Raw genomic sequence first — 25,318 nt, forward strand, 5'->3', positions numbered from 1 at the left:
AAAGTTCATTTCTCCTCTGCTTCCGGATATTAGTGACCTCCAACGTCATCACTGTCTCCTCTGAGACTGTTGACCCAACGTGATTCCAGTTTCTGATCCCCCTCCCATGTTCTCTGGCTGCTGCTCTCCTTCTGGGAGTGACCAACAGCCATTTCTCCCATGGACCACCCAAATCCCCTCCATCGTCAACATTCTTTGAGTGTTGCTCTTGCCACAGTACAAATGTGAAGTCCAACAACAGTTTAAAAAGAAAATTGACTGCTCCGCTATACATAAACACTCTTTATTTGCAAAATTGTTGGGCGCGATTCTCCGCTCCCGCGACTAAGTGCCCACGCCGTCGTGAACGCCGTCGAGGTTCACGACGGCGCAAAATGGCCCCGATCTCGACCGATTCAGGGCCGGAAAATGGGCCAGGATCGGGGCCGCGGGAAACACGGGGGGCGTGTCGTGAAAGCAGCGTCGTCAGCGCGCGCCGGACATTGGCGCTGCATAAAAGCGGCGCCGCGTCATCCGCCGCATAACTGGCGTCAACCACGCATGCGCGGTTTGGCCGGCGCCAACCCACGCATGCATGGTTGCCGTCCTCCCCGAGGCCGCCCCGCAAGAAGATGTCGGATGGATCTTGCGGTGCGTGGAGGAAAGGAGGTCCTCCTTCAGAGAGACCGGCCTGCCGATTGGTGGGCACCGATCGCGGGAAGACCCCTTTTGAGTCCCAGCCCGGTGAAAGAATCCACCTCGCCCCCCCCACAGGCCGCTCCCCCCCCCCCCCCCCCAGCGTTCCCGCCGGCAGCGACCAGGTGTGGATGGCGCCGGCGGGAAGCCGTCATTTTGGGCAGGCCGCTCGGCCCATCTGGGCCCAGAATAGCGGGTGTAGCGGAGAATTGCCATTTTGGGTGTCCAGGGCGATTCTCCGGCCTGCGCCGCGCAGAACTCGACGGGGTTGTTTTCGCCGCTTGGGTGAATCGCGGGTGGGTGTCAGACCGGCGTCGCGGGGAAAAATGGCGCGCCAGGCGATTCTCCCAACCGGCGCGGGAGCGGAGAATCGCGCCCAGTATCCTGAACATAAAATACTAAAAAGCACTCTCATGCAGAAGCCCCAGTGCCTGTCTTCCGTGCTTGGTGATCTGTTCTCGTGTCCTTCCAGTTTCCAAATGGGCACAGCTTTGGTGCCAGAAGGCTGTTGAATTTCTGCTGAGGGCAGTTGAGGTGCCTGTGTTAAGCTGTCTTGAGGAGCTCTGGGCCTCAAGGGTCCTACTGTAGACTGATGGCGCTATGCTTTGGTCAGGCATTCTGACCCGCCTGTTTGTCGGGCATCAATAAAAACTGTATCGGCATAGAGCTGAGCACTCGGTTGATCGTAGGGCACTTCAGGAGATATCAAACCGCCATAAGGCACACATGTATCAAGCAAGTAACAGCTCAGCCGTTTTCCCATGGAAAAGAGCTATCAATTGGCCATGATGCACAGTGATCACCAGATTGCAGAGTTCCCATGAATTTTGCCCATGCGGGCATTGGGGCCCCTTTACGTCCAACCCGTGGCCTTAAGCAAAGAGAATTTGCGCTCACTTTTCAGGTGATATTTGAACACAAACATTCTCAAGAAGCAGACATGATGCTTCCATTTTGTGGCATTCCACAGTGCCAGCACAATTTGAGGAAAGAACACTGGGTTCTTAGAGCAAGTCGGCTCTTTGCAACTGGAATTTGCAACCCCCAATTTTATGGGGACCACAAAATCAAGTTCAGCAGCTTTCCAACACCGAAGCTATATCCATCGGGGATTATCTCGTAAGTGACTGAATAGATTACGGAGGTCTGAAAACAGGCACTGGGAGGATGCACTAAAGTTACTTTTCAAATTCTACGTCCAACAGAATCATTTTGCAGACGCAGAGTGCTGAAGTATGGTGGAAGGGTAAACGTTTGTTGGGGGGGATGTTGTTGGGCAGGAACTATGTAGGGCTTCATACATGTACTGCGGTAAGAGGAACAGCCAGTGATTGTTAACAATTAAGGGCATTCAGATGGTGTATGTAAGAGATGGAAAGAATGACTGTCGAGGAGGGGAGTTTGGGGCATCGGGTATTAAGACGCCTCCAATGTTTTTCTGCCTGACAGTTCTAGCCTTCCTATCCCATTCCTCTTGGTTGGTTGGCTTTAAAGCTTCACCGTCTGGGAGAGCTATGGGCAGCTGTGGAGCTTTAGCATGAGTCACAGCTTCAAGGAGCAAAGACATAAAATTCAAAAGAAAATACCAGCAAGAAGTTTAAGTAGAACTAGAGCTACAAATGGCAGTCGGAATTTTCTTTCAGCCTTTCTATATCGTGGCTATCCCTTAGTAGAGCAGTACAAAGAGTTGCAACTGTCAACAAATTATCTTTTGTTATGACAGAGAAAGGAACCCATTAAGGCCCCAGAATGAATCAGAGATGGTGATATAATAATAGTCCAATTATATCTCCACGAACCTAATTTTCAGCAGATGGAAACAAGTCTTTGAATAATGGATTTGATTAGAAAACAAATGTCAAGAAAATTGATCCAGCTGCTTCATCCTCCAATTAACAACACGTTACGATATAACTTTCATAGAAACTTGGCAATTAACACTTTGAGAAATAGCATTGCCTCAAATGCTATGCCAAAACCATGGCGTGGTCAGCGTGAAGATAAAAGATAGAGGAACGTTGGATTTGAAGTGGATTTGAACAAAATGCCACTGTTTCCTTGATCTTTCAACGCACTTTTCTGCCTTTTCCGGACTCCACTGTTGCTGATTAATATAATTTCACCACCTCCAGGAGCAGCCTGCCTGGAATTCTTTGATAGTGTTTCGGCAGTTGTATAGTCATGCAGGAAAATCCAGGTCCTAAGGCGAGGGGCTGAATTTCCGTGTGGCTGAGGAGGCAGACAATGCGGTAACTTTGCCTCCACCAGCGGCGTATTCGGTTTTCCAAGGTGGTCCTGCCTCCCAGCAATTTGGGAAAATTTGGGTAGGTCCTGCATACTAGTCACCTGCTCAAATGCGGCCTTACTCGAGGGTGCTCTCCTGACCCTGACTGGATTTTTAATCCGGCACCTGGGGCACCTGTCCTGTTAAGAAGCTGTCAGTGAAACCATTGGTGGCCTTCCAGCGGCAGAGCTGGTAGATATTGGAGCAAGAAGCTCCAATTTATTTGAAAGGTGCTGCTCCCAACGTTTGCGCCAACTGCGGCGGTTTACTTTACTTGGGGGTTCTTTCCTCCTGATGTCTGAAGGCTCTAACCCTCCTCTTACTTACCTCATTCGTAGCCTTCAATCAAATGGAGCAGCCCTCTGATTCTCCCACCTACCTTGGTACCTCTCACCTCTAACAGTGGGGCTGTCGATCTGTTGGTGAAGCAGAGCCTCTTATTGGCCCTTCAGACCCGGCATTCTCACACCATTTTTAATTGAACAGGCCATCTGGAGGCATCCGCCTAATTATTTGCCTCCTGCAAAGTAGCCCTCTGGGTCCCACCATCGACATTTGTGGGTTCCCGACTTGCATGGTGGGTTACGACAGAATGGAAATTTATCCCAAGGAGCCTTGGAAATAGGACTATCCAAGAAAATATATTTTACAAGAATCTACAACATTATCACATTCAGAATTCGTGTTCCTTGATTTTGCCCATGATCAGTATGTTTGCATGTATAAGATGTGTGTTTTCTTAACCTCAGAGTGATTGTCCTGATTCAAATGATCCTAGCAGCAAGGTTTTTTGTGAGTATTTTTTCTAAAACGGCATTATCATCATACATTTGCCCCGGTTGTTTAAAATACGATGTTTCACTCATTCAACTCACATACACTATCACACACACCAGGATTAGAGACAGATAAAAGTTTAAAAATCCAGTTATATTTTATGATTTTCTGGCCTCTTTTGTGGCAGGCCTGTAGTTTCACAGATGGGTTGATACTTCAGCTGAAATGAAGGTCTTGCTGAAGATTCTCAGAAAGCTGTGAGACTTCCTGTGGTTGGATTTCAGGTGAACTCACAGTTGGAACAGGTTGGCGGCGGGGTGGGGAAATCCTTTTCTTACTTCTAAAGTATTGTTGCTTATTGCCTTGGCTGCTTGGATGACCATCAGCTGGTTTGATGGCTTTCTGATGGAACTCCATCTGCAGAACATTTTGAAGCTTTCATAATGGCTTCCTCACCATGTGACTTGTACAAGTTCAAAGTCCTCTTTCCAGAAATAGTTGATGTGGTAATTACACATCCTTTGCTGTTGTTTGACACCTTAAAATTCATCCAGTCTAGTTTTGACGAGAGACCATCGTGACACAATGGAAGGTTGGTTGGATCCATTCACATTCATTTGACACACATTGGTATTTGATGTTGCTTTTGTTCATGGTGAAACAGCTGGAATACGATAATTCTGATGTCAATGGTCCATCCTTAAACAAAGGGATGTGTGCATTCCCACAAAGGCTGTTAATTCCATATTTGATTAGATATTTCCTTGAGAGTCAGGACTTTCTGGAGCTCAAAATGCCAAAGATGATTTGCAGTGGCCATTTTAATCTGTTCAAAATGTTAAAGTATTGCCTGGAGGTGCATAGTACACTGGAACATGGCAACATTGTGCAGCCAATTCTGAGTAAGAATAAACATTTCGTACAGAATTGTTTTATTTTTATGAACTTTTATAGCATATTCTGCTTAACCAGATAAACCTTCTGCTGAGGAAAAACTCAAGATGGCAGCTCAAACCTGCTTTAATATACCTCTCCGTGTGTGTGTATATTTAGTAACACTTTCCCTTATTTGGTCACCCTTGATTTCATGTTTAGTCTTCAGTTACAAAGTGTCTAGGTTCTATGCACTGAAATGCAACGCGCCTTGAATTTTGCTGTACTGTGTAGACATAATACAGTTGCATTGAATTGTAGATAAGTGGAATTAGTACCTAAAAATGTTTACTGGGTAATACAACATATGGCAGATTCTTTCATCTAATACATTGCCCGCTCTATGAGGTGGGCGGTGTGACCTGATGGTCGAGATTCTAGAGGCAGCAGGCAATATGTGATCTTGCAGCCTCTATCTACAGCATAATTATTATAGTCTCTGCTTAACATGGCAACAAATTATTCAAACATCACTTCTCAAATGCCTTTGACACTTGTCACGCAGTAAGAATGCTCTTTCCCCCCGACAGTAAAGGATACTTTGAACTCAGTAGAAAATTTGATTCCAAGCTTTTTAAAGGAGCAGATTAATGATACATGGTGAGGATTTACTTTGCATATCTATGGAAATACAAGAAAAGATTGTGATGGATGTCTAGAGCAAGACTAACTTTTGAAAAAAAGCATACATTTAAGAGAAAGAAGGTGCTTCAGAGCAACTGCCTTTATGGCAGTCTTAAGTAATATAATTCAAAATCAGCAAAGGACAGCGTTATTAAATACGACAGCTATCAGCCGACAGAGTAGAGAATGGGGATAAAGTACCAGGGATACATAGTGAGCTAAAAATAAGTCAAGGAGAGGAGCTAACTAATTCAATACAAGTTTTAAAAAATGGTAATAGGGTAACTTAAGAGATTTTGGTAAGTCTTCAGGGTTACAGCTCAGGTCATTAAAAGAAGTAGATGACGAGTTGGGAGTTAGTCACAGTCTGCCAAATCTTGATTCCAGAGTTCTGCCCTTCGATTACGACATGGCCAACCTCACTCCATAATTTAAGAGGGCGGGGGCGAGATAAACGAGGAAATTATAGGCTATCGATTGTGGGGAAATGACAGAGAGCTGTTATTATGTATCAGATATCTACTGATAACTGAAAACCAGAATGACTTGGTGTAGCAAATAAGTTGCAAAGGGACAAAGGTTAAGCAGGTGGACAAAACTGTGGCAGACGGAGTTCAAAGCAAAAAGGCCACTTTGGACCGAAGAAAGATAGATGGGAAGGATCAATACCATGGTGACAAGAGCAGGTCAGAGGCTGCAAATTCTGAGGCGGGTAACTCTCCCAACTCCCCCAAAAGCCTGTCCACCATCTCCAAGGCACTGGTCAAGAGTGTGAATATAGCTCCCCCTGCTGGGCTGAAAATCCGACACACAGGCAACCATTTTTAAGGGTTGGGTTCGTGGAGCCAGGAATTTTTCCAACACATGTGGATGAACATCCAGGCCACAGTTTTACAAAAGGGAAATCCTGTTTACCAAATTTAGAGTTCTTTGAGGATGTAACTAATAGGGTAGATAAGAGAAAACCGTACGTTGATCAGGCCCATGCGCCTCACCAATGGGTCTTGGGGCTGGAGACAGAGGTCCCATTGGGCCTACACAAAAAGCGAAAACTCAAAAAGGGCGCAAAAGCCCTGGGAGAAGTGAGAGAGACGGGGAGAAGTTTCTCTGCTGATATTAATTGCCTTAATTTCCTTAATCTTTTTAGCCCGTAGGTTACCCTCTATTTTTATAAAAATTTAGAGTACCCAATTAATTTTTTCCAATTAAGGGGCAATTTAGCGTGTTCAATCCACCTACCCTGCACATCTTTTGGGTTGTGGGGGCGAAACCCACGCAATCACGGGGAGAATGTGCAAACTCCACACGGACAGTGACCCCGAGCCGGGATCGAACCTGGGACCTCAGTGCCGTGTGGCAGCAGGGCTAACCCACTGCGTCACCGTGCTGCCCAGGTTACTCTCTATTTACAGTTTGCAAGGTGTGTCTTTTACATTTTACTGTGAAGACAGGTACAAAATATTTGGTCAATGTCTACCATTTCCTCACTCTCCCTCTTAATCTTTCCTGTCTCTGTGCCTAAGGGACCAACATTTACTTTAGATACTTGCTTCTTTTCTATATACTTATAATAGCCCTTACAATCTTTTTTTCACATTCCTGGCTTCCTCAATTTAATTTTTCCCCTTTTTAGACACCTTTTGGTTGCCCTTTTCTGGTTTGTAAAAACATTCACAATCCTCATATCGGCTACTGCTCTTTGAAGGATTATAAGCCTCTGAATCTAATCGATTACCGTGCTTAATGTCCTGAGCAATGGGTCTTCCTTGCTGAGTTTGTGTTTGTCAAATACCACCCAGGCTGATAGGGTTGTGAAGAAGGCCTATGGAGTGTTGGCCTTTATTGGTAGAGGGATTGAGTTCCGGAGTCAGGAGGTCATGTTGCAGCTGTACAGAACTCTGGTACGGCCGCATTTGGAGTATTGCGTACAGTTCTGGTCACCGCATTATAGGAAGGACGTGGAAGCTTTGGAGCGGGTGCAGAGGAGATTTACCAGGATGTTGCCTGGTATGGAGGGAAAATCTTATGAGGAAAGGCTGATGGACTTGAGGTTGTTTTCGTTAGAGAGAAGAAGGTTAAGAGGAGACTTAATAGAGGCATACAAAATGATCAGGGGGTTAGATAGGGTGGACAGTGAGAGCCTTCTCCCGCGGATGGAAATGGCTAGCACAAGGGGACATAGCTTTAAACTGAGGGGTCATAGATATAGGACAGAGGTCAGAGGTAGGTTCTTTATGCAAAGAGTGGTGAGGCCGTGGAATGCCCTGCCTGCAACAGTAGTGAACTCGCCAACATTGAGGGCATTTAAAAGTTTATTGGATAAGCATATGGATGATAATGGCATAGTGTAGGTTAGATGGCTTTTGTTTCGGTGCAACATCGTGGGCCGAAGGGCCTGTACTGCGCTGTATCGTTCTATGTTCTAAATACATTTATATTGAACATTTTGAATGTTTCCCACTGTTGATCCATGCTATGCCATTTAGCCTATTTACCCAATTAATCTTAGCCAGTTCTCTCTCCTTCGTATGTAATTGTTTAATTTTTAAGATTCTTGTTTGTGATTTGAGTATGTCACTTTCGAACTTAACATGGAATTCAATAGTATTATGGTCACTATTTCCCAGTGGATCTTTTGCTATGGCATTACTAATTAACCCGGTTTCACTTCACAATATTTGATCGAAGATAGCTTTATCCCTAGTTGGTTCCGCAATGTATTAGTCCAGGAAACTGTCACAAAAACATTCTCCAAATTCATCTTGCCAATCTGATCGTCCCAGTCAATATGAAGATTTAAAATTTCCAGTGGTTGATAATGAACGCCTTTTGAAACATCTCTGTGAAAAATAAGTGACAATTTTTTAAAAAATTCTCCTGAATTTTATGGCGACATAAACTGCATTGGAATAGATCATTACGTCACAAGTGTTTGATTCTCCTGTGATTATAATGATGAACTTTCTTCTAGTTGCGCTCACTTGCTAAATATAGCCTGAAAAGGATTTGACAAACCTGTCTCATTAATGCAGTGTCTCTTTAATATCTAGCAAGACATCCATCTTAAAGTGATTGTGAATGAACTCTTCTTGCGAATACTTAAGAAGTTTCGCAAATAAAGATCATGCCATGGAGTCCTTTTTTTAAAATATGAATTTAGAGTATCCAATTATTTATTTTTCTACTTGAGGGACAATTTGGCATGGCCAATCCACCTACCCCACACATCCTTTGGGTTGTAGGGGTGAGCCCCACGCAGACACTGGGAGAACGTGCAAACTCCACACGCACAGTGACCCGGGGCCGGGATCGAACCCGGGTGCTCGGCGCCGTGAGGCAGTAGTGCTAACCACTGCGCCACCGTGCCGCCCTCTTATCATGGATTCCAGCCAGGATATTAACTTACTTTCATCCTTCAGTTGTTGACTGACCCACTGTTTATACTGAAAATGTTCTGTTTCTTTTTCTAGCGTGCATTTCAGATTATGTTTTTATAAACTTTTGACATCGTACAGTTGCTAATGAGGAATGCCGTTTTCCTTGGCAGATTAGACTGGCTCCCACTTTACTCTGGCTTAAATCAGTGTTCTTTTGGAATTGTTCTGCAGCTGAAGGCCTTTGAGTTCAAGATGGGGAAGCAAAACAGCAAGCTACGGCCTGAGGTGATGCAGGATTTGCTGGACAGCACAGACTTCACGGAGCATGAGATCCAGGAGTGGTACAAGGGCTTCCTCAGGGATTGTCCCAGTGGAAATTTATCAATGGAAGAATTCAAGAAAATATACGGGAACTTCTTTCCCTACGGGGACGCTTCTAAATTTGCTGAGCACGTTTTTCGCACTTTTGATGCCAATGGAGATGGGACAATAGACTTCCGGGAGTTTATCATTGCACTAAGTGTTACATCAAGAGGCAAACTGGAGCAGAAGCTAAAGTGGGCATTCAGCATGTATGATCTGGACGGAAATGGATATATCAGCAAGTCAGAAATGTTAGAGATCGTTCAGGTAACCTTTTAATGCTTTGACTTTTATTAGATGTAACATACAGTTTAAACCTTTATAGATTTGGATTTTGTTTGGTTTTCTTGTGGTTTTCTGTCCCCAGTTATGGTGATCAGCTGGGTTTAGACCCTGTAAGCTTAAAATACCCACGGTATTGTGCTCAATATTCCTGAAAAGTATGAATTTCTTGCTAAGTTAGGACTGTGTGTCATGTTTGTTAAGGATATGTGAATCACTTGGAAATTCATTTGCCCTTGAGAGGGCTTTGCGTAGATCGTACAATTCCTACAGTGCAGAAAGGGGACATTTGGCCTATTGAGTCTGCACCGGCCCTCTGAAAGGGCACCCTAACTATGCCTATTCCCTCACCCTATCCCCATAACCCCACCTAAACTGCACATCTTTGGACTCTGGGAGGTAACTGGAGCACCCGGAGGAAACCCAGGAAGACACGGGGAGAACGTGCAGACTCCACACAGTCATCCAAGGTTGGAATTGAACTTGGGTCCTTGGTGCTGTGAGGCAGCAGTGCTAACCACTGTGCCACCGTGCGCAGAAGAATCAGGCATGGTATAAATACTTTCTCTGTTTCATTCTCGATTTGTCTGAAGAGCCGTTTTATCATTAATACCATGACAACGTTAAACTAAAGGGGGACAGTTGCTTATTGAGAGGCCACAATTTCAAAAATGAAGCAACAAAAGGCTCCAGTGACAAACGTCAGGAGATGTTCCCATGGTCCAAACTGGTGCATTTTGACACAGGCTTATTATTTACGTGACTCATAGCAACATTTATTAGGCTTTGGCCAATAGGCTCACTACAGCCGTCCTGTCTGGGGTCTGTAGTGACAAACCACTGAAAACCGGTGTGCAAAGTAACTATGGCAACCAGGGGACTTCACTTTAGGTCCGTGCTAGGAAGTTACCAAATTGCCATCACAGTGTTGATGGCGTGAGGGGAGGTGAACACAATATATGTTGTCGTAATCTCTTCTCATTCCCTCTTTATAGGCAATTGTTTAACATCTATAATTGCTATTTTCTTTTCAATTTTCAACACGGGATTAAACCTGAAAGGACTAGTTCATCCTGTTGTTCCAATGAGTTAATTGGTGGTTTGGTTTTCCGTGGAGGTGTGCCTCTGCAGTAACTGGTGGGAGAGCGATGGAAACTCGAAAGGTTTGTTGTTCGGGAGGGATGTTTTTCCAGAATTCCGAAATTGGAATTGGACAGTAGGAGAACCTTGCAGAAATTCACCCAATCTTCTTGGGGGTGAGATATTACTAATATAAATGCATAACTATAACATCTGTCTCACTTATAGGTAACAGTAAGAACCACAGAATCCCTACAGTGCAGAAGGAGGCCATTTGGCCCATCGAGTCTGCACTGACCCTCTGAAAGAGCACCAACCCACGTGACCCGCTCCCCTGTCACATATCAGTAACCCCACCTAACCTGCACATTTTTGGACACTAAGGGGCAATTGATCAGGCCCAATCCACCTAACCTGCACATCTTTGGACTGTGGGAGGAAACCGGAGCACCCGGAGGAAACCCACGCACACACGGGGAGGACGTGCAGACTCCACACAGTCACCCAAGGCTGGAATTGAACCCCGGTCCTTGCGCTGTGGGGCAGCAGTGCCAACCACTGTGCCACCGCGCCGCCCCCAAGGGTACGGCTTCTTATTCAAAATATGCCTAAAAACAAAATCTACTTAACATATTCAGACTTTTATGTGACCAAAAAATATAGGATTTCATTTGGTTATTTCAGGAACGACAAATCATTGAAAAAGATCCACCTCCCAGTCATTGCTGTGGAGGTAACGCGAGAGAATTAAAACGGGTGTTGAGTTTTCAGGACATCGGAGTGCTCCTAAAATTCACGAATGTATAGCCCCTGTAGAAAGAATATTGTGCGCTTTGATTGTGCATTATCTTTTGTTTGCCTACTGAAGACTGCACTCGGAGTGACGGCAGAATGAAATTGGGAAAGAAAAATGACAGGAGATTTACCCGACCTTAGTTGTGGAGTATCTGCATTTTTCAGTAGGTTGAACCCTCGCCTCTCGAGTTCAGGTTTCACGCAGGCATTGAAGCACATTTTCTAGGCTGGAAATATGTCTGTAGACTGTGTGTGAATAATATCCAGAAAATACAGCAAAGGCACAGGTGAAAGATGAACAGCAGGCAAGATAGGCTAGGGTGGGGATTCATTTTAGTTCTTTTGGCCGGCTGAAGAATGGACAATTGTGAATTCACCGCCTCAATTTTCTCCAGGAAAGAGAAGTGGGCAGAGTGTGTAAAACAAGCAGTCGGTTCGCTGTCATCCATTTTTCATCAGGTGATCTTCACCCACACGGTGTAAAATAAAATTAAAAATTCCGCAGTTACCTTTGGGGGATGGGCTGTTTTGAACTTCAAGCTGAGGCTCATTGTCAGGGCATAACCGATGGAACTTAATTCGATAGATGGCCTGTGTCACACCCTCACTGCATGGTACAGATAGATATTCCTTCAGGTTCCTCACGACTGACTCTATAGCCCCAAGCTTTGCAGAAGCTGGTTGGGGCCATTATTAGTAGCCAGATTCTATTTGCATGTTTTTGTTCTGTTTCCGGCCTAGCACAACCTAATTGGGGTAGTGGATGGCATGGTGGTGGTCGTGGTGGGGGAGTTGGCAATTGGGAAGTCTGGGGATATGAGGAGACTGATGGCTGGAATTGGGGGAGGCAGAGGAACTGGGTGGAGCACTCCAATCTTTCAGGCCCACACACACACACAAGGCTGGGGAGGCCATTTACCTTCGGGTGCTGGCAGCTCACACATCCCTCTCACTCGGGCTTCCTGGGGGTTTTGCCACAATCTTTCGGCACATTTTCAGTGGGTGAGAAAGAGAACTCTTATGGAAGCGTGATGTACAAATTCAGATTTTTCATTTGCAGATTTTAAAAATAATGAGAAGAGAAAAGCTTGGTGCCTCCCTGATGCGACCATCAATTCATACGAGACGGAGAGTTGAAGTGAACATTGGCTTTAATCAACTAGAACTGTGCCTGCCTGCGACTGCTCTGCACTGAGAGCCGCCTGCAGGGCAGCAGATCTATATACCTCCCCCGAGGGTCGGATCCAGGGGCGGAGCCCACAAGGGCACCAACATGATACAATGCGATGTAATACAATACCATGGTCCATAGGTGGAGCCCACAAGGGCATCAACATAGTACAATGCAATACAGTGGTGAATGGTTGCCGTAATACATTCACCACACTCCCGCAATACAAGAAACACTGTCCAACCTTCACCTCTGTAAAAACCAACACAAGTGTCATTAATCAGGAATTTCCTTGTTACGGACTGTGTAAACTGTTATAATCACTAAAGTCACAGGGGTGAAGACGTCCTGAGGAAATTGCTGGTGCTAAATTTTGTTTGTAATACATTTTATTAAGGTATTTAGAATTTTATAATAATAACAGTAAACAGTCAAAATACAGATATAAACATAGTGCATAAACTATCTCCATTCCGAACAAAACCCACTTAACCAAACCGAAAATAACCTAACTCCTCCCCCCCACTACGCCACCCCCCCCCTTTTTCTTATTGCCTCTGCTGACATTTAGTATTCCCCACAGAAGTCGACAAACGGCTGCCACCTCCGGACGAACCCTAGCGTTGACCCTCTTAAGGCGAACTTAATTTTCTCAAGTCTGAGAAACCCGTCCATCTCGCTAACCCAGAACTCTGATTTCGGGGGCTTTGAGTCCCTCCACACTAGCAATATCCGCCTCCGGGCTACCAAGAAGGCAAAGGCCAAGACGTCAGCTTCTCTCGCCCCCTGGACTCCCGGGTCTTCCGACACTCCAAAAATCGCCACCTCTGGACTCGGCACCACCCTTGCTTTTAACACCAGGGACATGACCTCTGCAAATCCCTGCCAGAGTCCCCGAAGCTTCGGACATGCCCAGAACATATGGACATGGTTTGCTGGCCCTCCCGCACACCTCACACACCTGTCCTCTATCGCAAAAAACTTGGGGGCGACAGTCTTGTGCGCCTGGTGAACGACCTTGAATTGTATCAGGCTGAGCCTGGCACATGATGAGGATGTGTTGACTCTGCTCAAAGCATCCGCCCACAGACCCACCTCAATCTCCCGCGCGCCCCCCCCCCCCCCCCCCCCCCCACACCCCCACCCAGCTCCTCTAATAATAATAATAATAATAATCTTTATTGTCACAAGTAGGCTTACATTGCAATGAAGTTACTGTGAAAATCCTCTAGTCGCCACATTCCGGCGCCTGTTCAGGTAGCCAGAGGGAGAATTCAGAATGTCCAAATTACCTAACAGCACGTCTTCGGGACTTGTGGGAGGAAACCGGAGCACTCGGAGGAAACCTACGCAGACACAGGGGAAAACATGCAGACTCCGCACAGACAGTGACCCAGCCGGGAATCGAACCTGGGACCCTGGAGCTGTGAAGCCATAGTGCTAACCACAATGCTACCCTGCTGCCCTCTATCTGAGTTACCTCTGATTCCATGAGATCTTTATAGATATCCTAGACCTTCCTCTCTCCCACCCCCATTCTAGAAACTACCCTGTACTGTATCCCCCGTGGCGGTAGGAGCGGAAAGATTGAAACCTGCCTTCGTAAAAAATCCCGTGACTGCAGATATCTAAACCCACTTCCCACCCGGCAATTCAAAATTTCTCCTCTAGATCCTCCAAACAGGGAAAGCTCCCATCTATGAATAAATCTCCCATCCTCTCGATCCCTGCTCTCTGCCATCTCCAAAACCCCCCATCCAGCCTCCCCGGAACAAACCGATGATTGTTACAAATTGGAGTCCAGACTGATGCTCCCTCTCCTCTCATATGCTTCCTCCACTGCCCTCAGGGTCGCCACTACCACCGGGCTTGTGGAGTATTGGCCGTCGAGAACGGCAGAGGTGCCCCCACCCCCCCCTCCCCAGCCACGCTCCAGCAACACTTTCTTCACTCGCGGGGTTTTTCCCACCCACACAAAACCAGAAATCACCTTATTTACCCGTTTAAAAAAGGCCTTTGGGATAAAGATGGGGAGGCACTGGAAAACAAACAGAAATCTTGGAGGACCGTCATTTTCGCGGTCTGTACCCTCCCCGTCATTGAGAGCGGGAGCATGTCCCACCTTCAAAAGCCCTCCTTTATTTGTTCCACTAGCCGGGTCAAATTTAATTTATGAAACCGCTCCCATTCCCGTGCCACCTGGATTCCCAAGTAGCGGAAGCTCCCTCCCATCACTCTGAATGACAGTTCTCCCAGTCTCCTCTCCTGTCCCCTCGCGTGGATCGCAAACATCTCACTTTCCCCATATTCAATTTGTACCCCAAAAGCCGGCCAAATTCCCCTAAGAGCCGCATAATCTCCCCCATCCCCCCCCTAACGGGCCGGAGATTTACAGGAGCAGGGCGTCAGCGTATAGCGACACCCTGTGTTTTATCCCCCCACCCGGACCAACCCCTTCCAGTCCCTTGATGCTCTTAGTGCCATCGCCAGTGGCTCTATGGGCAAAGCAAACAGCAGTGGGGAGAGGGCCCGACGTCAGCCGATTCATTCGTACACTCGCCACCGGAGCCTGGTACAACAACTGAACCCAATCAATGAAGCCCCGCCCAAACCCAAACCCTCCCAACACCTCCCACAAATAGTTACACTCCGCCCGGTCTAAGACCTTTTCTGTGTCCATCGCGACCACTACCTCCACCTCCCTTCCCTCTGAGGGCATCATGATCACATTTAAGAGCCTTCTAACGTTGCCCGTTAGCTGCCTGCCCTTTACCAGATCATTGAATTTACAGTGCTGAAGGAGGCCATTCGGCCCATCAAGTCTGCACTGGCCCTTGGTAAGAGCTCCCTACCCAAACCCACACCTCCACCATATCCCACACCTCCACCCTATCCCCATAACCCCACTTAAGCTTTTTGGACACATGGCCAATCCACCTAACCTGCACGCCTTTGGACTATGGGAGGAAACCGGAGCATCCGGAGGAAACCCAGGCAGACACGGGGAGAATGTGCAGACTCTGCACAGACAGTGACCGAAGCCGGGAATCGAACCTGGGACCTGGAGCTGTGAAACAACTGTGCTAACCACTGTGCTACCATGCTGCCCTGTCTGGTCTCCCCCTATCACATCCGGGACACAATCTTCTATCCTTGAGGCCAAGATTTTGGCCAACAGTTTGTCATCGACATTCAATAGGGAGATTGGCCTGTTTGATCCGCATGGCTTTGGGTCCTTCTCCCGCTTCATGATCAGTGAGATCGAGGCCTGTGACATTGTTGGGGGAAGGACACCCCGCTCCCCTGCCTCATTAAACGCCCTCACCAGCAGCGGGCCCAGCATCCCAGGGAACGTTTTGTAAAATTCCACTGGGTAGCTGTTCGATCCCGGGGCCTTACCTGACTGTTATCTACAGTTCAATCCACTGAATTTGAGTTGCTTAAATTCACTTTTTTATTTGTTCTTACACGGGATGTGAAACATCCAGTATTGACTGCCCATCCCTAATTGCCCTCGAGAAGATGGTGGTTGTTACTCTCACAATCAGGGGCTACAGTGGAAGAATCAATCCAGTCTGGTTGGTTTTAGGTTCAAGCTGGTTTATGGTAAGACACTTCCTCGTCGCAACTAACCCACAAGAACACCCCAAAATGTTCCAGCTGCCTATATCGCTAGGATAATCAATGTCACATGTTAAACAAGCAATTCACTTAACAAGATCATTGCCATACACTGTGATTAATCATATATTGACTGAGATGAGCCACCGCCTCAAACTGCTGCAGTCATCTGATGTAGGTGCATCCACGGTGCTCTTAGAGAATTCCAGGATTTTGACCCAGTGACAGTAAAGGAATAGTGACGCAGTTCCAAGTCAGGATATCTGTGGCTTGGATGGGAGCCTGGACTTGGTGATGTTCCCAAGGCTTGGCTGCATTTGTCATCCGCTGTGGTAGATGGGGCAGTGGTGGCGGGAGGGGTCACTGCTGGTGGAATAATCAGCAGAACATGATGCACAATCAATACTCTCGAGACCACGAGGAGTCATAACGATTCAGCTTTAATCAGATAGAACTGTACCCAGCAGCAATGATACAGAAAGTGAAGGCTGCTGGGACGGCATTGATTCTTATACCCCGCCTCTCAGGGTGGGGCTATGTACATTATCCAATGGTAGACCCCTTGGTCTAGCCAATGGTCTTCACCTCTCAGGTACTGCAATACCTGGTATTACCACACAACACAATTGCTTTTTCAGCCTTCGTGACGAATGCAGTGAGATGATTTTAAAAAAAAATCTTCTGAGCAGAGAAGATTAAGAGACAGATTTTCTCAGTCAGACTAAGGGAAAGACAGACCTTTGACCAAAGTACAGTTAAAAGGTTAGCATGCAGGGACAGCAGGGAGTCAGGAAGGCAAATGGAATGTTGGTCTCCATTGTAAGGGGTTGTGAGTATAAAAGTAGGGAGTCTTGTTACACTTTACAGGACATGAGTGTGACCCCATCTGGAGTAATGTGTACAGTTTGATCATCTTAAAGAAGGATACAATTCAGAGCAGGTCCACTTAGCTGATTCCTGGGATGAAGGGGTTTCTAATGAGGAAAGGTTGACTCTTTACTCGTTGGAGTTTAGAAGAATAGTCTTATTGAAACATAAGGGGACGACACTGGAATCGGAAACGCGATTGGGCGGAGAACCGGTTTTGATGCCAAAATGGTGGTGGGCGCCGGTTTCATAACAAATCGCAATTCTCCAGTGCCTTGACAGCGGCGCCATTGCATTCCACTCCGCACATACAGTAAACATCTATGGCCTGACCCGGTATTCTCCGGGGCCTCCACGATTCTCCACCTCCACTGGGACAAATTCCCGACGGCGAGGTTCACTTGTCCTCTTAACAATCGTGAAACAAGCGCCGTGGCTGTGTGGGAGAGAAAGGGGGTGTGAAAAATGTCCAATATCGCTATATGTTGCTGACAGCCGTGCCACTGGCCAAGGGGCTTCTGCTAAGGTTGGGGGATGGTCAGGAGGTGGGCTGTGGGACCGGGGTGGACTGGCACGGAAAACCATTGCCGCAGCCGGCAAGGCAGCCATGCAATTGCGCACGCTACTGACTGTCCATTGTGAACTTAGGGCCACAGGCCCCATCTCCTCCTCACACTCAGCCACGAATCCTGCCCAGGCGTCAACACTTCATCTGAGGAACAGAGAATCCAGCCGAAGATTCTAAGAGGGCTTGTCAGGATTGATGCTGAGAGGATATTTCCTCTTGTGGGGGAATCTCGAACCAGGGGATATAATTTTTAAAACAGGGGGCAGGATTCTCCGACCCCCCGCCGGGTCGGGGAATTCGCCGGGGGCCGGTGTGAATCCCGCCCCCCGCCGTGTCCCGAAGTCTCCGCCACCAGAGATTTGGCGGGGGTGGGAATCGCGCGGCGCCGGTCGGCGGGCCCACCCCCGCCGATTCTCCGGCCCGCGATGGGCCAAAGTCCCGCTGCTGGAATGCCTGTCCCGCCAGCGTGGATTAAACCACCTTTTGAACTCCGGGGTCCTGGGGGGAGGGGGGGCGCAATCTGGCCCCGGGGGGTGCCCCCACGGTGGCCTGGCCCGCGATCAGGGCCCACTCTTTTTCTTCCGCCTTCGCCATGGTCTTCACTATGGCAGAGGCGGAAGAGATCCCCTCCCCTGCGCATGCGCGGGGATGACATCAGCAGCCGCTGACACTCCCGTGCATGCGTCGCCCGGCAAAGACCTTTCGGCCCCGGCTGGTGTGGCGCCAAAGGCCTTACCCGCCAGCCGGTGGAGCACAAACCACCCCGGCGCGGGCCGAGCCCCTCAAGGTGAGGGCTTGGCCCCTAAAGGTGCGGAGACCTCCGCACCTTTGGGGCGGCCCAACGCCGGAGTGGTTCCCGCCACTCCATTACGCCAGAACCCCCCGCCCCGCCGGGTAGCGGAGAATCCCGCCCAAGGTGTCTCCCATTTATGGTGTAGATGAGGAGGAATTTCTTCTTTCTGAGGATCGTTTGTTTTTGGAATTCCCTTCCACAGGGAGCAGTGGGGACTAGGTCATTGAATATATTCAAGGCAGCGTTGGACTGATTGTTGATTGACAAGGGAGTCAAGGGGACAGATAAGAAAGGAAGTTAAGGTCACGGTAAGATCGACTTGATGAGCTGAATGGCCTACTCCTGCTCCTATCTCTTATGATCTTAAGATCAAAACATACAATCATAGGCTGCAGTCTGTGCCAGATGGATATTTTAATTTCCCATGTTAAATAGTGCGCAGCGAATGTGTCTTATAAGTAAGTCAGCTCTGTGTGACGTATTTGTACAGTGAAGTATTTTGATTTCCATTTGCTAGAGTGCACAGCTTTGCCAACGATCCAGTAAGAAACAGGATTGTTATCAACGTAATATTCGCTGTTTTAGTACATTCCTGATGGTCTTCATCTCTTCTGTTGTACATTTTTACTCCACTTCTCACCACCCCTCTGCTGACTGTCCCAACTGGGTGAGGGATAGTCATGGTTACGTTCGTCCTTGAGTATTTCATCAATGCCGCTCCATCTACGAAGGTGCGGTTTAAATAAGGCAAAAAATTATTCATCACATTTTCCTTCCATATGGGGTACTGTGTGTGGCGGCTTAACTAAGAACTTATAAATCTCATCCAGGCTTAAGTCAAATCAGTCAGAGTAATTTCCAGCCCTTCCATTCCAAATTGGCAGATGAATGCAATGCAATGATGCCCTTGGCTCTATCCAAATACAGATTGTGGAGATAAGGTGGAGATATCTGATGCTGGTGCCTAACAAAACGCTTTTGCAACTTCCTTAGCCGGTTTTAATTTAATATTCCCGTACCAGCCTCCCCGAACAGGCGCCGGAATGTGGCGACTAGGGGCTTTTCACAGTAACTTCATTGAAGCCTACTCGTGACAATAACCGATTTTCATTTTCATTCATTTCATTAAATCAGTGGGAAAAATCTTTTCGGATTGTAATGAGTCACACCGTCCCCCATTTTTGGGTTCAGATTGGTTTCAGGCCAATTAAATATGGCGTCGAATCAGATGAGCTGGATTTTCAAAGGGCTGGATTTTCATGCCAGAACAGAGGTGGGCGGGATTTAAAAATGGTGGGTGGGGCCCGATTCCAGGACTCCTGCTCCCATTTCCATCAAGTGGGATTTTTTTAATGGCCCCGGGAGGAGGGTATGGGTAGTGAGCTCGTCATCAGCAATCCTGCCCTCTGTCTACTCCATTGTAGGGGTGGGAATTTCAGATTCATACACCGGCCACCATTTCCGTAGAGTGGTGCCTGTTTTGGCAGGAGACATGGTTCACTGTAACTCAGAGAAGTCGTGAACCACGGAGGGAGCCTAGTTTGGTGTCAGAGACCTTTCGAAAGGTAAGTTGAAAAGGTGTAGACATCTTCTGTTATCAAAATATAATGAGTATATAATCAGTTAAATATGTTTGAATACAGTGATTAATGATAGAATTTAGTTTAGAAAATATTTCATTATATTGACCGGCATTGTAAAAGTAGAAAAATGTTCAGATAAGTTACAGTATTTTATCCAGTTGATAAAATACTGTTCTGCATTCAAGAGTATTGAGGTTCAGATTTGAATGTGCTAATTTACCCCTGTAATTTAATATTTTGTTTGCATGTCAGTCCAGTAATCTGCTCAGCCTTTGAAGTACTGCAACAAATGGCTTCCTGCTCCACTGCTCCAAAAGCCTTTAATGTATCCAGCCTTTGTCTTTGTTCACACAGTTAGGCTTTGGAATCTTATTGTGAATGTTTGGCTGAGATCCAAACCCAATTAATAGCTTCAGAATAGCAGAGGTTGTTGATAAAGCTTTCATGGGCACTATGACCTTCGTTTTGATTGACAGTTTTATGAGCTCCTAAAAGGAGAGGTTTTCAACACTGGGACTGCGGCGCTGAGGACCTGGGTTCGAATCCCGGTCCTGGGTCACTGTCCATGTGGAGTTTGCACATTCTCCCCATGTCTGCGTGGGTTTCACCCCCCAAACCCAAAGATGTGCAAGTTAGGTGGATTGGCCACTCTAAATTGCCCCTTAATTGGAGAAAAAATAATTGGGTACTCTTAAAAAAATATATATATTTTTTTTTTACAAAGGAGAGGTATTCAAATGGTAATTTGTCTATTTGCCCTAATCTCAGCATCCTCCTGTCTCTTTTCCTGCCTTTGACAGCCAGTCCCTACCACTACGCCATGAAAAGAATGTAGGCGGACACTGCTCGTGGGGAGCGGGAGCTAAGGAAATGGTATGACTCGGGATTTTCCAGGTTGAAAGTACGGACCTAATCCCCATTAGGCAACACTGGCAAACATTATTTAACAACAGTTTAGATCACCAGTTGGTCATTCTGTTGAAGTAAAATGTCTCAAGGTGATGGGGGCATATCCAACAACCCCCCCCCCCCTCCAACCGCAATTTCATGAGCAGGTTATTCTGAAGTGGGTTGAAAATTTAACAAGAACAATTATTCTTCCCAGCTGTCCATCGGAATCCTGTTCCATGCTGGGGATATGGACATTTTGAATTATCTATGACACCTTTGCACCCTTTCCTGGTTATGTCAGAAAATGTTATCATTGGTCATTCTGGTCTAGATTTCCATGTCATATAATGATTTGCTTTTACATCTCCATGGTGGTGCACAAGTGCCATAGTTCGCATGGCACATTCATTCTCGCTCTTTTTTTCTATTTGGACGGTTCTTTGTGGCAGGCTCAGGGCTTGGGCCCACAACATTTTATCATTCTGATCTTGAAAGGACAGGCTTGGCTGACTATTAGAACACTTCAGTGTGGATGATTCAGTCCATGTTCAGTCCTCAGCTTTCCAACTGTATGTATTTTTCATTCATGGGATGTGGGCTTTGCTGGGCCAGCATATATTTCCCATTCCTAATTCCCCTTGAGAAGGTGGTGGTGAGCTGCCTTCTTGAACCGCTGTGAACGGGGCAGGAGCCTTTTGCCAAAGGCTGGCAGGTTAAACTGAGACAGGCAAGAATCTACAGGCTATTTCCTGAGCGGATTTCTCTCTCTCGCCAATCAGTCTTTTTAAAGGAACTCTATTCAAGTGTAGAGCAGGTAACCCTGTGTTTGGCAACTGTATTCAAGAGTGGATTTTGACCGGAGATGGGTTTTGCTTGAGTGGAGATAAAAGATCACAGTTAGGATTTAGTGTTTCATTTTATTGTTGAGCATTGTTTAACAGGTAATTGTAAGCTATTTTGTTGTATGATGTTAAAGTTATTTTAATCCTGTGTTAGTAATAAAGTTTGTTTCAATATACCGCTTCCCTATTTGTGCCCGGATTCACTCCTGGAGTGAGGTATCCTTTCCTCCAGACTTACAAATTCAAATAAAATATTGGTGTCGCTGTCCAGTATCACAGCAACTGTTGGGATCTGGTCCGTGATCGTAATAAAATCACCAATATCATCATAGTCTGTACAGAATCACAGTGGCGCTATTGCTTTAAGGGTTGACAGCATGCATTGACTCAGTTTGCAACTTGTGTGAGCAGCTGAGAAACAAAGCATTTCCTTTCCCAGAAGGACTGTTGTATAAACACTGACGTGTAAGTGCTTCCAAATCGCGATCCAATCCCCCCCCCCCCCCCCCCCCCCCCCCCCCCGGTACTGTAATTTCTCACTTTGTTTGGCTCTGTTTTCTGTGGCTTATCCTGTTTAACCATGGATGAAAACAAGAAAGAATGGATTCTGTGGTACCGCTAGATTCTTACTCGGTGAGGAATTGTGGTCACAGATGTTTTGAAAGCGTTAGCATGGAGCTGAGGTCATTTCTGTTGAGAGGTGAAAACCTGATTATTGGGCCCCGGTGAGTTTCCCCGTCTGGTGCTACAGGCAGCATAGCAGTCTTCTTTTTGCACTGGTTGCTGGCCCAATATGCTGTTCACACCTTTGCCTGAGAGTAAATCCATGCAAGGTTTACACTGTGGCAGAAACACTGAGGGTAAAATGTTTCTACCTCTCATGTGGTGTGTTTGGAAACAGGAGGGACATTTAATTAAGCAGGATGGTGACATCCCTGCCTTCCCATCAATGTCAGAGTTACATCAGAGGGAGGAAGGCCTGTGGTTCGCCACTACGCCCAGCCGCCAATTGAGGCCCTTAAGGGGACAATTAATGACCACTTAAGTGTCTCATCCCACCGTTGCTGGTATTAATGACATGCGGTGTGCATTATAGGCAAAACTGGGCAACCTACTTGTAGCCTCCCGGAGAGAATTCCTTCTTCAAAGGTCATCAGTGCCTCAGTGCGGCATGGTAGCACAGTGGTTAGCACTGCGTCCCAGGTTTGATTCCTGGCTTGGGTCACAGTCAGTGCGGAGTCTTGCTCGTTCTCCCCGTGTCTGCGTGGGTTTCCTCCGGGCGCTCCTGTTTCCTCCCACAAGTCCCACTTGTTAGGTGAATTGGACATTCTGAATTCTCCCTCTGTGTACCCGAACAGGCACCGGAGTGTGGCGGCTAGGGGATTTTCACACTAACATCATTGCAGTGTTAATGTAAGCCTACTTGCGACACTAATGAAGATTATGATGATCATTATTACAATTGAGGAAAACGACATCAGGAAGGGGGCTGCTGGCAGAGGCCCGCCCCCTGATTTTGCTGCACTTACAACCCTCTCCCGACAACTCCCACCCAAAACTCTTCCTGACATCACTTACCTGTGGCCTGGGTAATGCCTTGAGCCTGGGCTTCCAGTGGTTGCCATTCCAGCAGGAGCTAAGGCCTCTCAGTGGCACGGCCACTCAAATGAGCTGCTGGCCTCTGATTGGCCAATATCTCTCAATAGGTGGGATCTCTGTCCCAGGGTCCTTGATCCGGGGAAGGCCCAGCAGGGTGCCCACTTAAATGCCTGCATGGCACTTAACACAAGCGGGCCTTCCAGGGGGAGATAGCCCGGTCTCCAACCAGCAGACAACCCCAGAAAATTTAGCCCTAGGTTTTTGCCCCTTTTGGCTGCCATCTTCCAATCTTCCTCAGAGTACTGGGTGGTGCCAGGGGATTGGAGGATTACAAATGTTATTCCCTTGCTCAAAAGAGTAAAGAGGTTAAATCTGCCAATTACCGGCTCGCCAGTAAATGTTAGTTTTTTTTAAGAAACAACAGTCTGGGAGAAAATGAATGGTCACTTTGGAAAGCATGGAGTACCAGTAATGAAGGAAAGGCAGTGTAAAGCTGTTCAGGACAAATTGTAATGGACTAACTTTATTTAATGTATTGATGAGGTAACATGTGGCTAAGTGCCGGCTCAAACGGAGAATTCCCGGGCGTTTTACGACCCGAATATTCGGCAGCGAACCCTCACCGATTCCGGGACCGGTGAGGGGCTAGCAGCGGAGCCGGGTGAAACTCCCGGCTCCTGTGGCAAAGACGCTGGTTGGGAGCCTGGCCGCTCATGCGCACGGCTGATGACCTGCACCGTTTACGCCGTACAACAAGGCGCTGGCCATGCACGGACCCAACTCACCGTCCGCGACCCCACAGGGCACCCCCTGGCCACCCCCCAACAGTTCCCCCAGCCCCCGTGGAAGCCCCCCCCAGCCAAGTGTGGCAGCGCTGGACACAGTCCGCAGCCGCCACACCAGGGCGAAATTCTCCCCCAACGGCGCGATGTCCGCCGACTGGCGCCAAAAACGGCGCCAATCAGACGGGCATCGCACCGGCCCAAAGGTGCGGAATGCTCCGCATCTTTGGGGGCCGAGCCCCAACATTGAGGGGCTAGGCCGGCGCCGGAGGGATTTCCGCCCCGCCAGCTGGCGGAAATGGCGTTTGTTGCCCCGCCAGCTGGCGGAAATGGTGTTTGTTGCCCCGCCAGCTGGCGCGGAAATGCGGCGCATGCGCGGGAGCGTCAGCGGCCGCCGACAGTTTCCCGCGCATGCGCAGTGGGGAGAGTCACTTCCTCCTCCGCCATGGTGGAGGCCGTGGCGGAGGCGGAAGGGAAAGAGTGCCCCCACGGCACAGGCCCGCCCGCGGATCGGTGGGCCCCGATCGCGGGCCAGGCCACCGTGGGGGCACCCCCCGTGGTCAGATCGCCCCGCGCCCCCCCCAGGACCCCGGAGCCCGCCCACGCCGCCTGGTCCCGCCGGTAAATACCAGCTTTGATTTACGCCGGCGGGACAGGCAATTTCTGGGCGGGACTTCGGCCCATCCGGGCCGGAGAATTGAGCGGGGGGTCCCGCCAACAGGCGCGGCCCGATTCCCGCCCCCGCCCAATCTCCGGTACCGGAGACTTCGGCGGGGGCGGGATTCGCGGCGGCCAACGGCCATTCTCCGACCCGGCGGGGGGTCGGAGAATGACGCCCCTGGTTCCCGACTACTGAGACCACACGTTCCCCGCGCGGTCGGGAACTCGGCCCTTCGGGGGCAGAGCATGGCCTGTCGATGACGCGCCAACGGCGTGCGGCGCGCAACACGATTACGCCACTTCCGAGGGGGCGGAGCATGGCTGACCCGCGTCAAAATTGCCGCCGGTCCCGATTTGCCCGTCGGAGTGGATTCTCCACCCGCTCGCCGATTACGATATTGGCGTTGGGCAATGGAGAATCCCGCCCTTAGTCTCTGAAATGGAGAATCACGGCCCTTATGTTTACCCTGAATGTTAAAATATAAGGTAGGCATTACAAATTGTTTTATCTTTCTGAACTCGTCAAAATCAAAAGCTTACTTTGATTTGTTCGTAACCCATGGAATCTTGTGCCTTGATTCACTGAGTAAGTGTCTTGAATCTCACACATTATCTACTTTAAACAAGACATTATTGGTCCCAAACCAGACCTCACCAACAAACTTGGGGTCTGGCCAAGGATCATCACAGGCCAGAGAACAAGTAGCAGAATGGATTGCCAGCTGACTTCAAGACAGAAGGCATTGAGTGG

The 25,318-nt window shown here is 47.9% G+C and overlaps 1 protein-coding gene across 7 annotated transcripts in view; it reads left to right on the forward strand.

Moving 5' to 3' along the window:
* The window catches only part of LOC140385197 (neurocalcin-delta), a 382,792-nt gene that overhangs the window by 320,397 nt on the left and 37,077 nt on the right, over positions 1-25,318 (forward strand). For all 7 annotated transcript variants that reach the window (XM_072467086.1, XM_072467085.1, XM_072467089.1 and 4 more), the window contains one exon: positions 8,902-9,300. In XM_072467086.1, coding sequence (XP_072323187.1) covers positions 8,923-9,300 — 378 coding nt within the window. In that variant the 5' untranslated portion in view covers positions 8,902-8,922. The remainder of the gene's footprint in view (positions 1-8,901; positions 9,301-25,318) is intronic.

Source organism: Scyliorhinus torazame, chromosome 11 (genome assembly GCF_047496885.1).
Source record: "Scyliorhinus torazame isolate Kashiwa2021f chromosome 11, sScyTor2.1, whole genome shotgun sequence".
In the NCBI taxonomy this organism is placed as follows: Eukaryota; Metazoa; Chordata; class Chondrichthyes; order Carcharhiniformes; family Scyliorhinidae; genus Scyliorhinus; species Scyliorhinus torazame.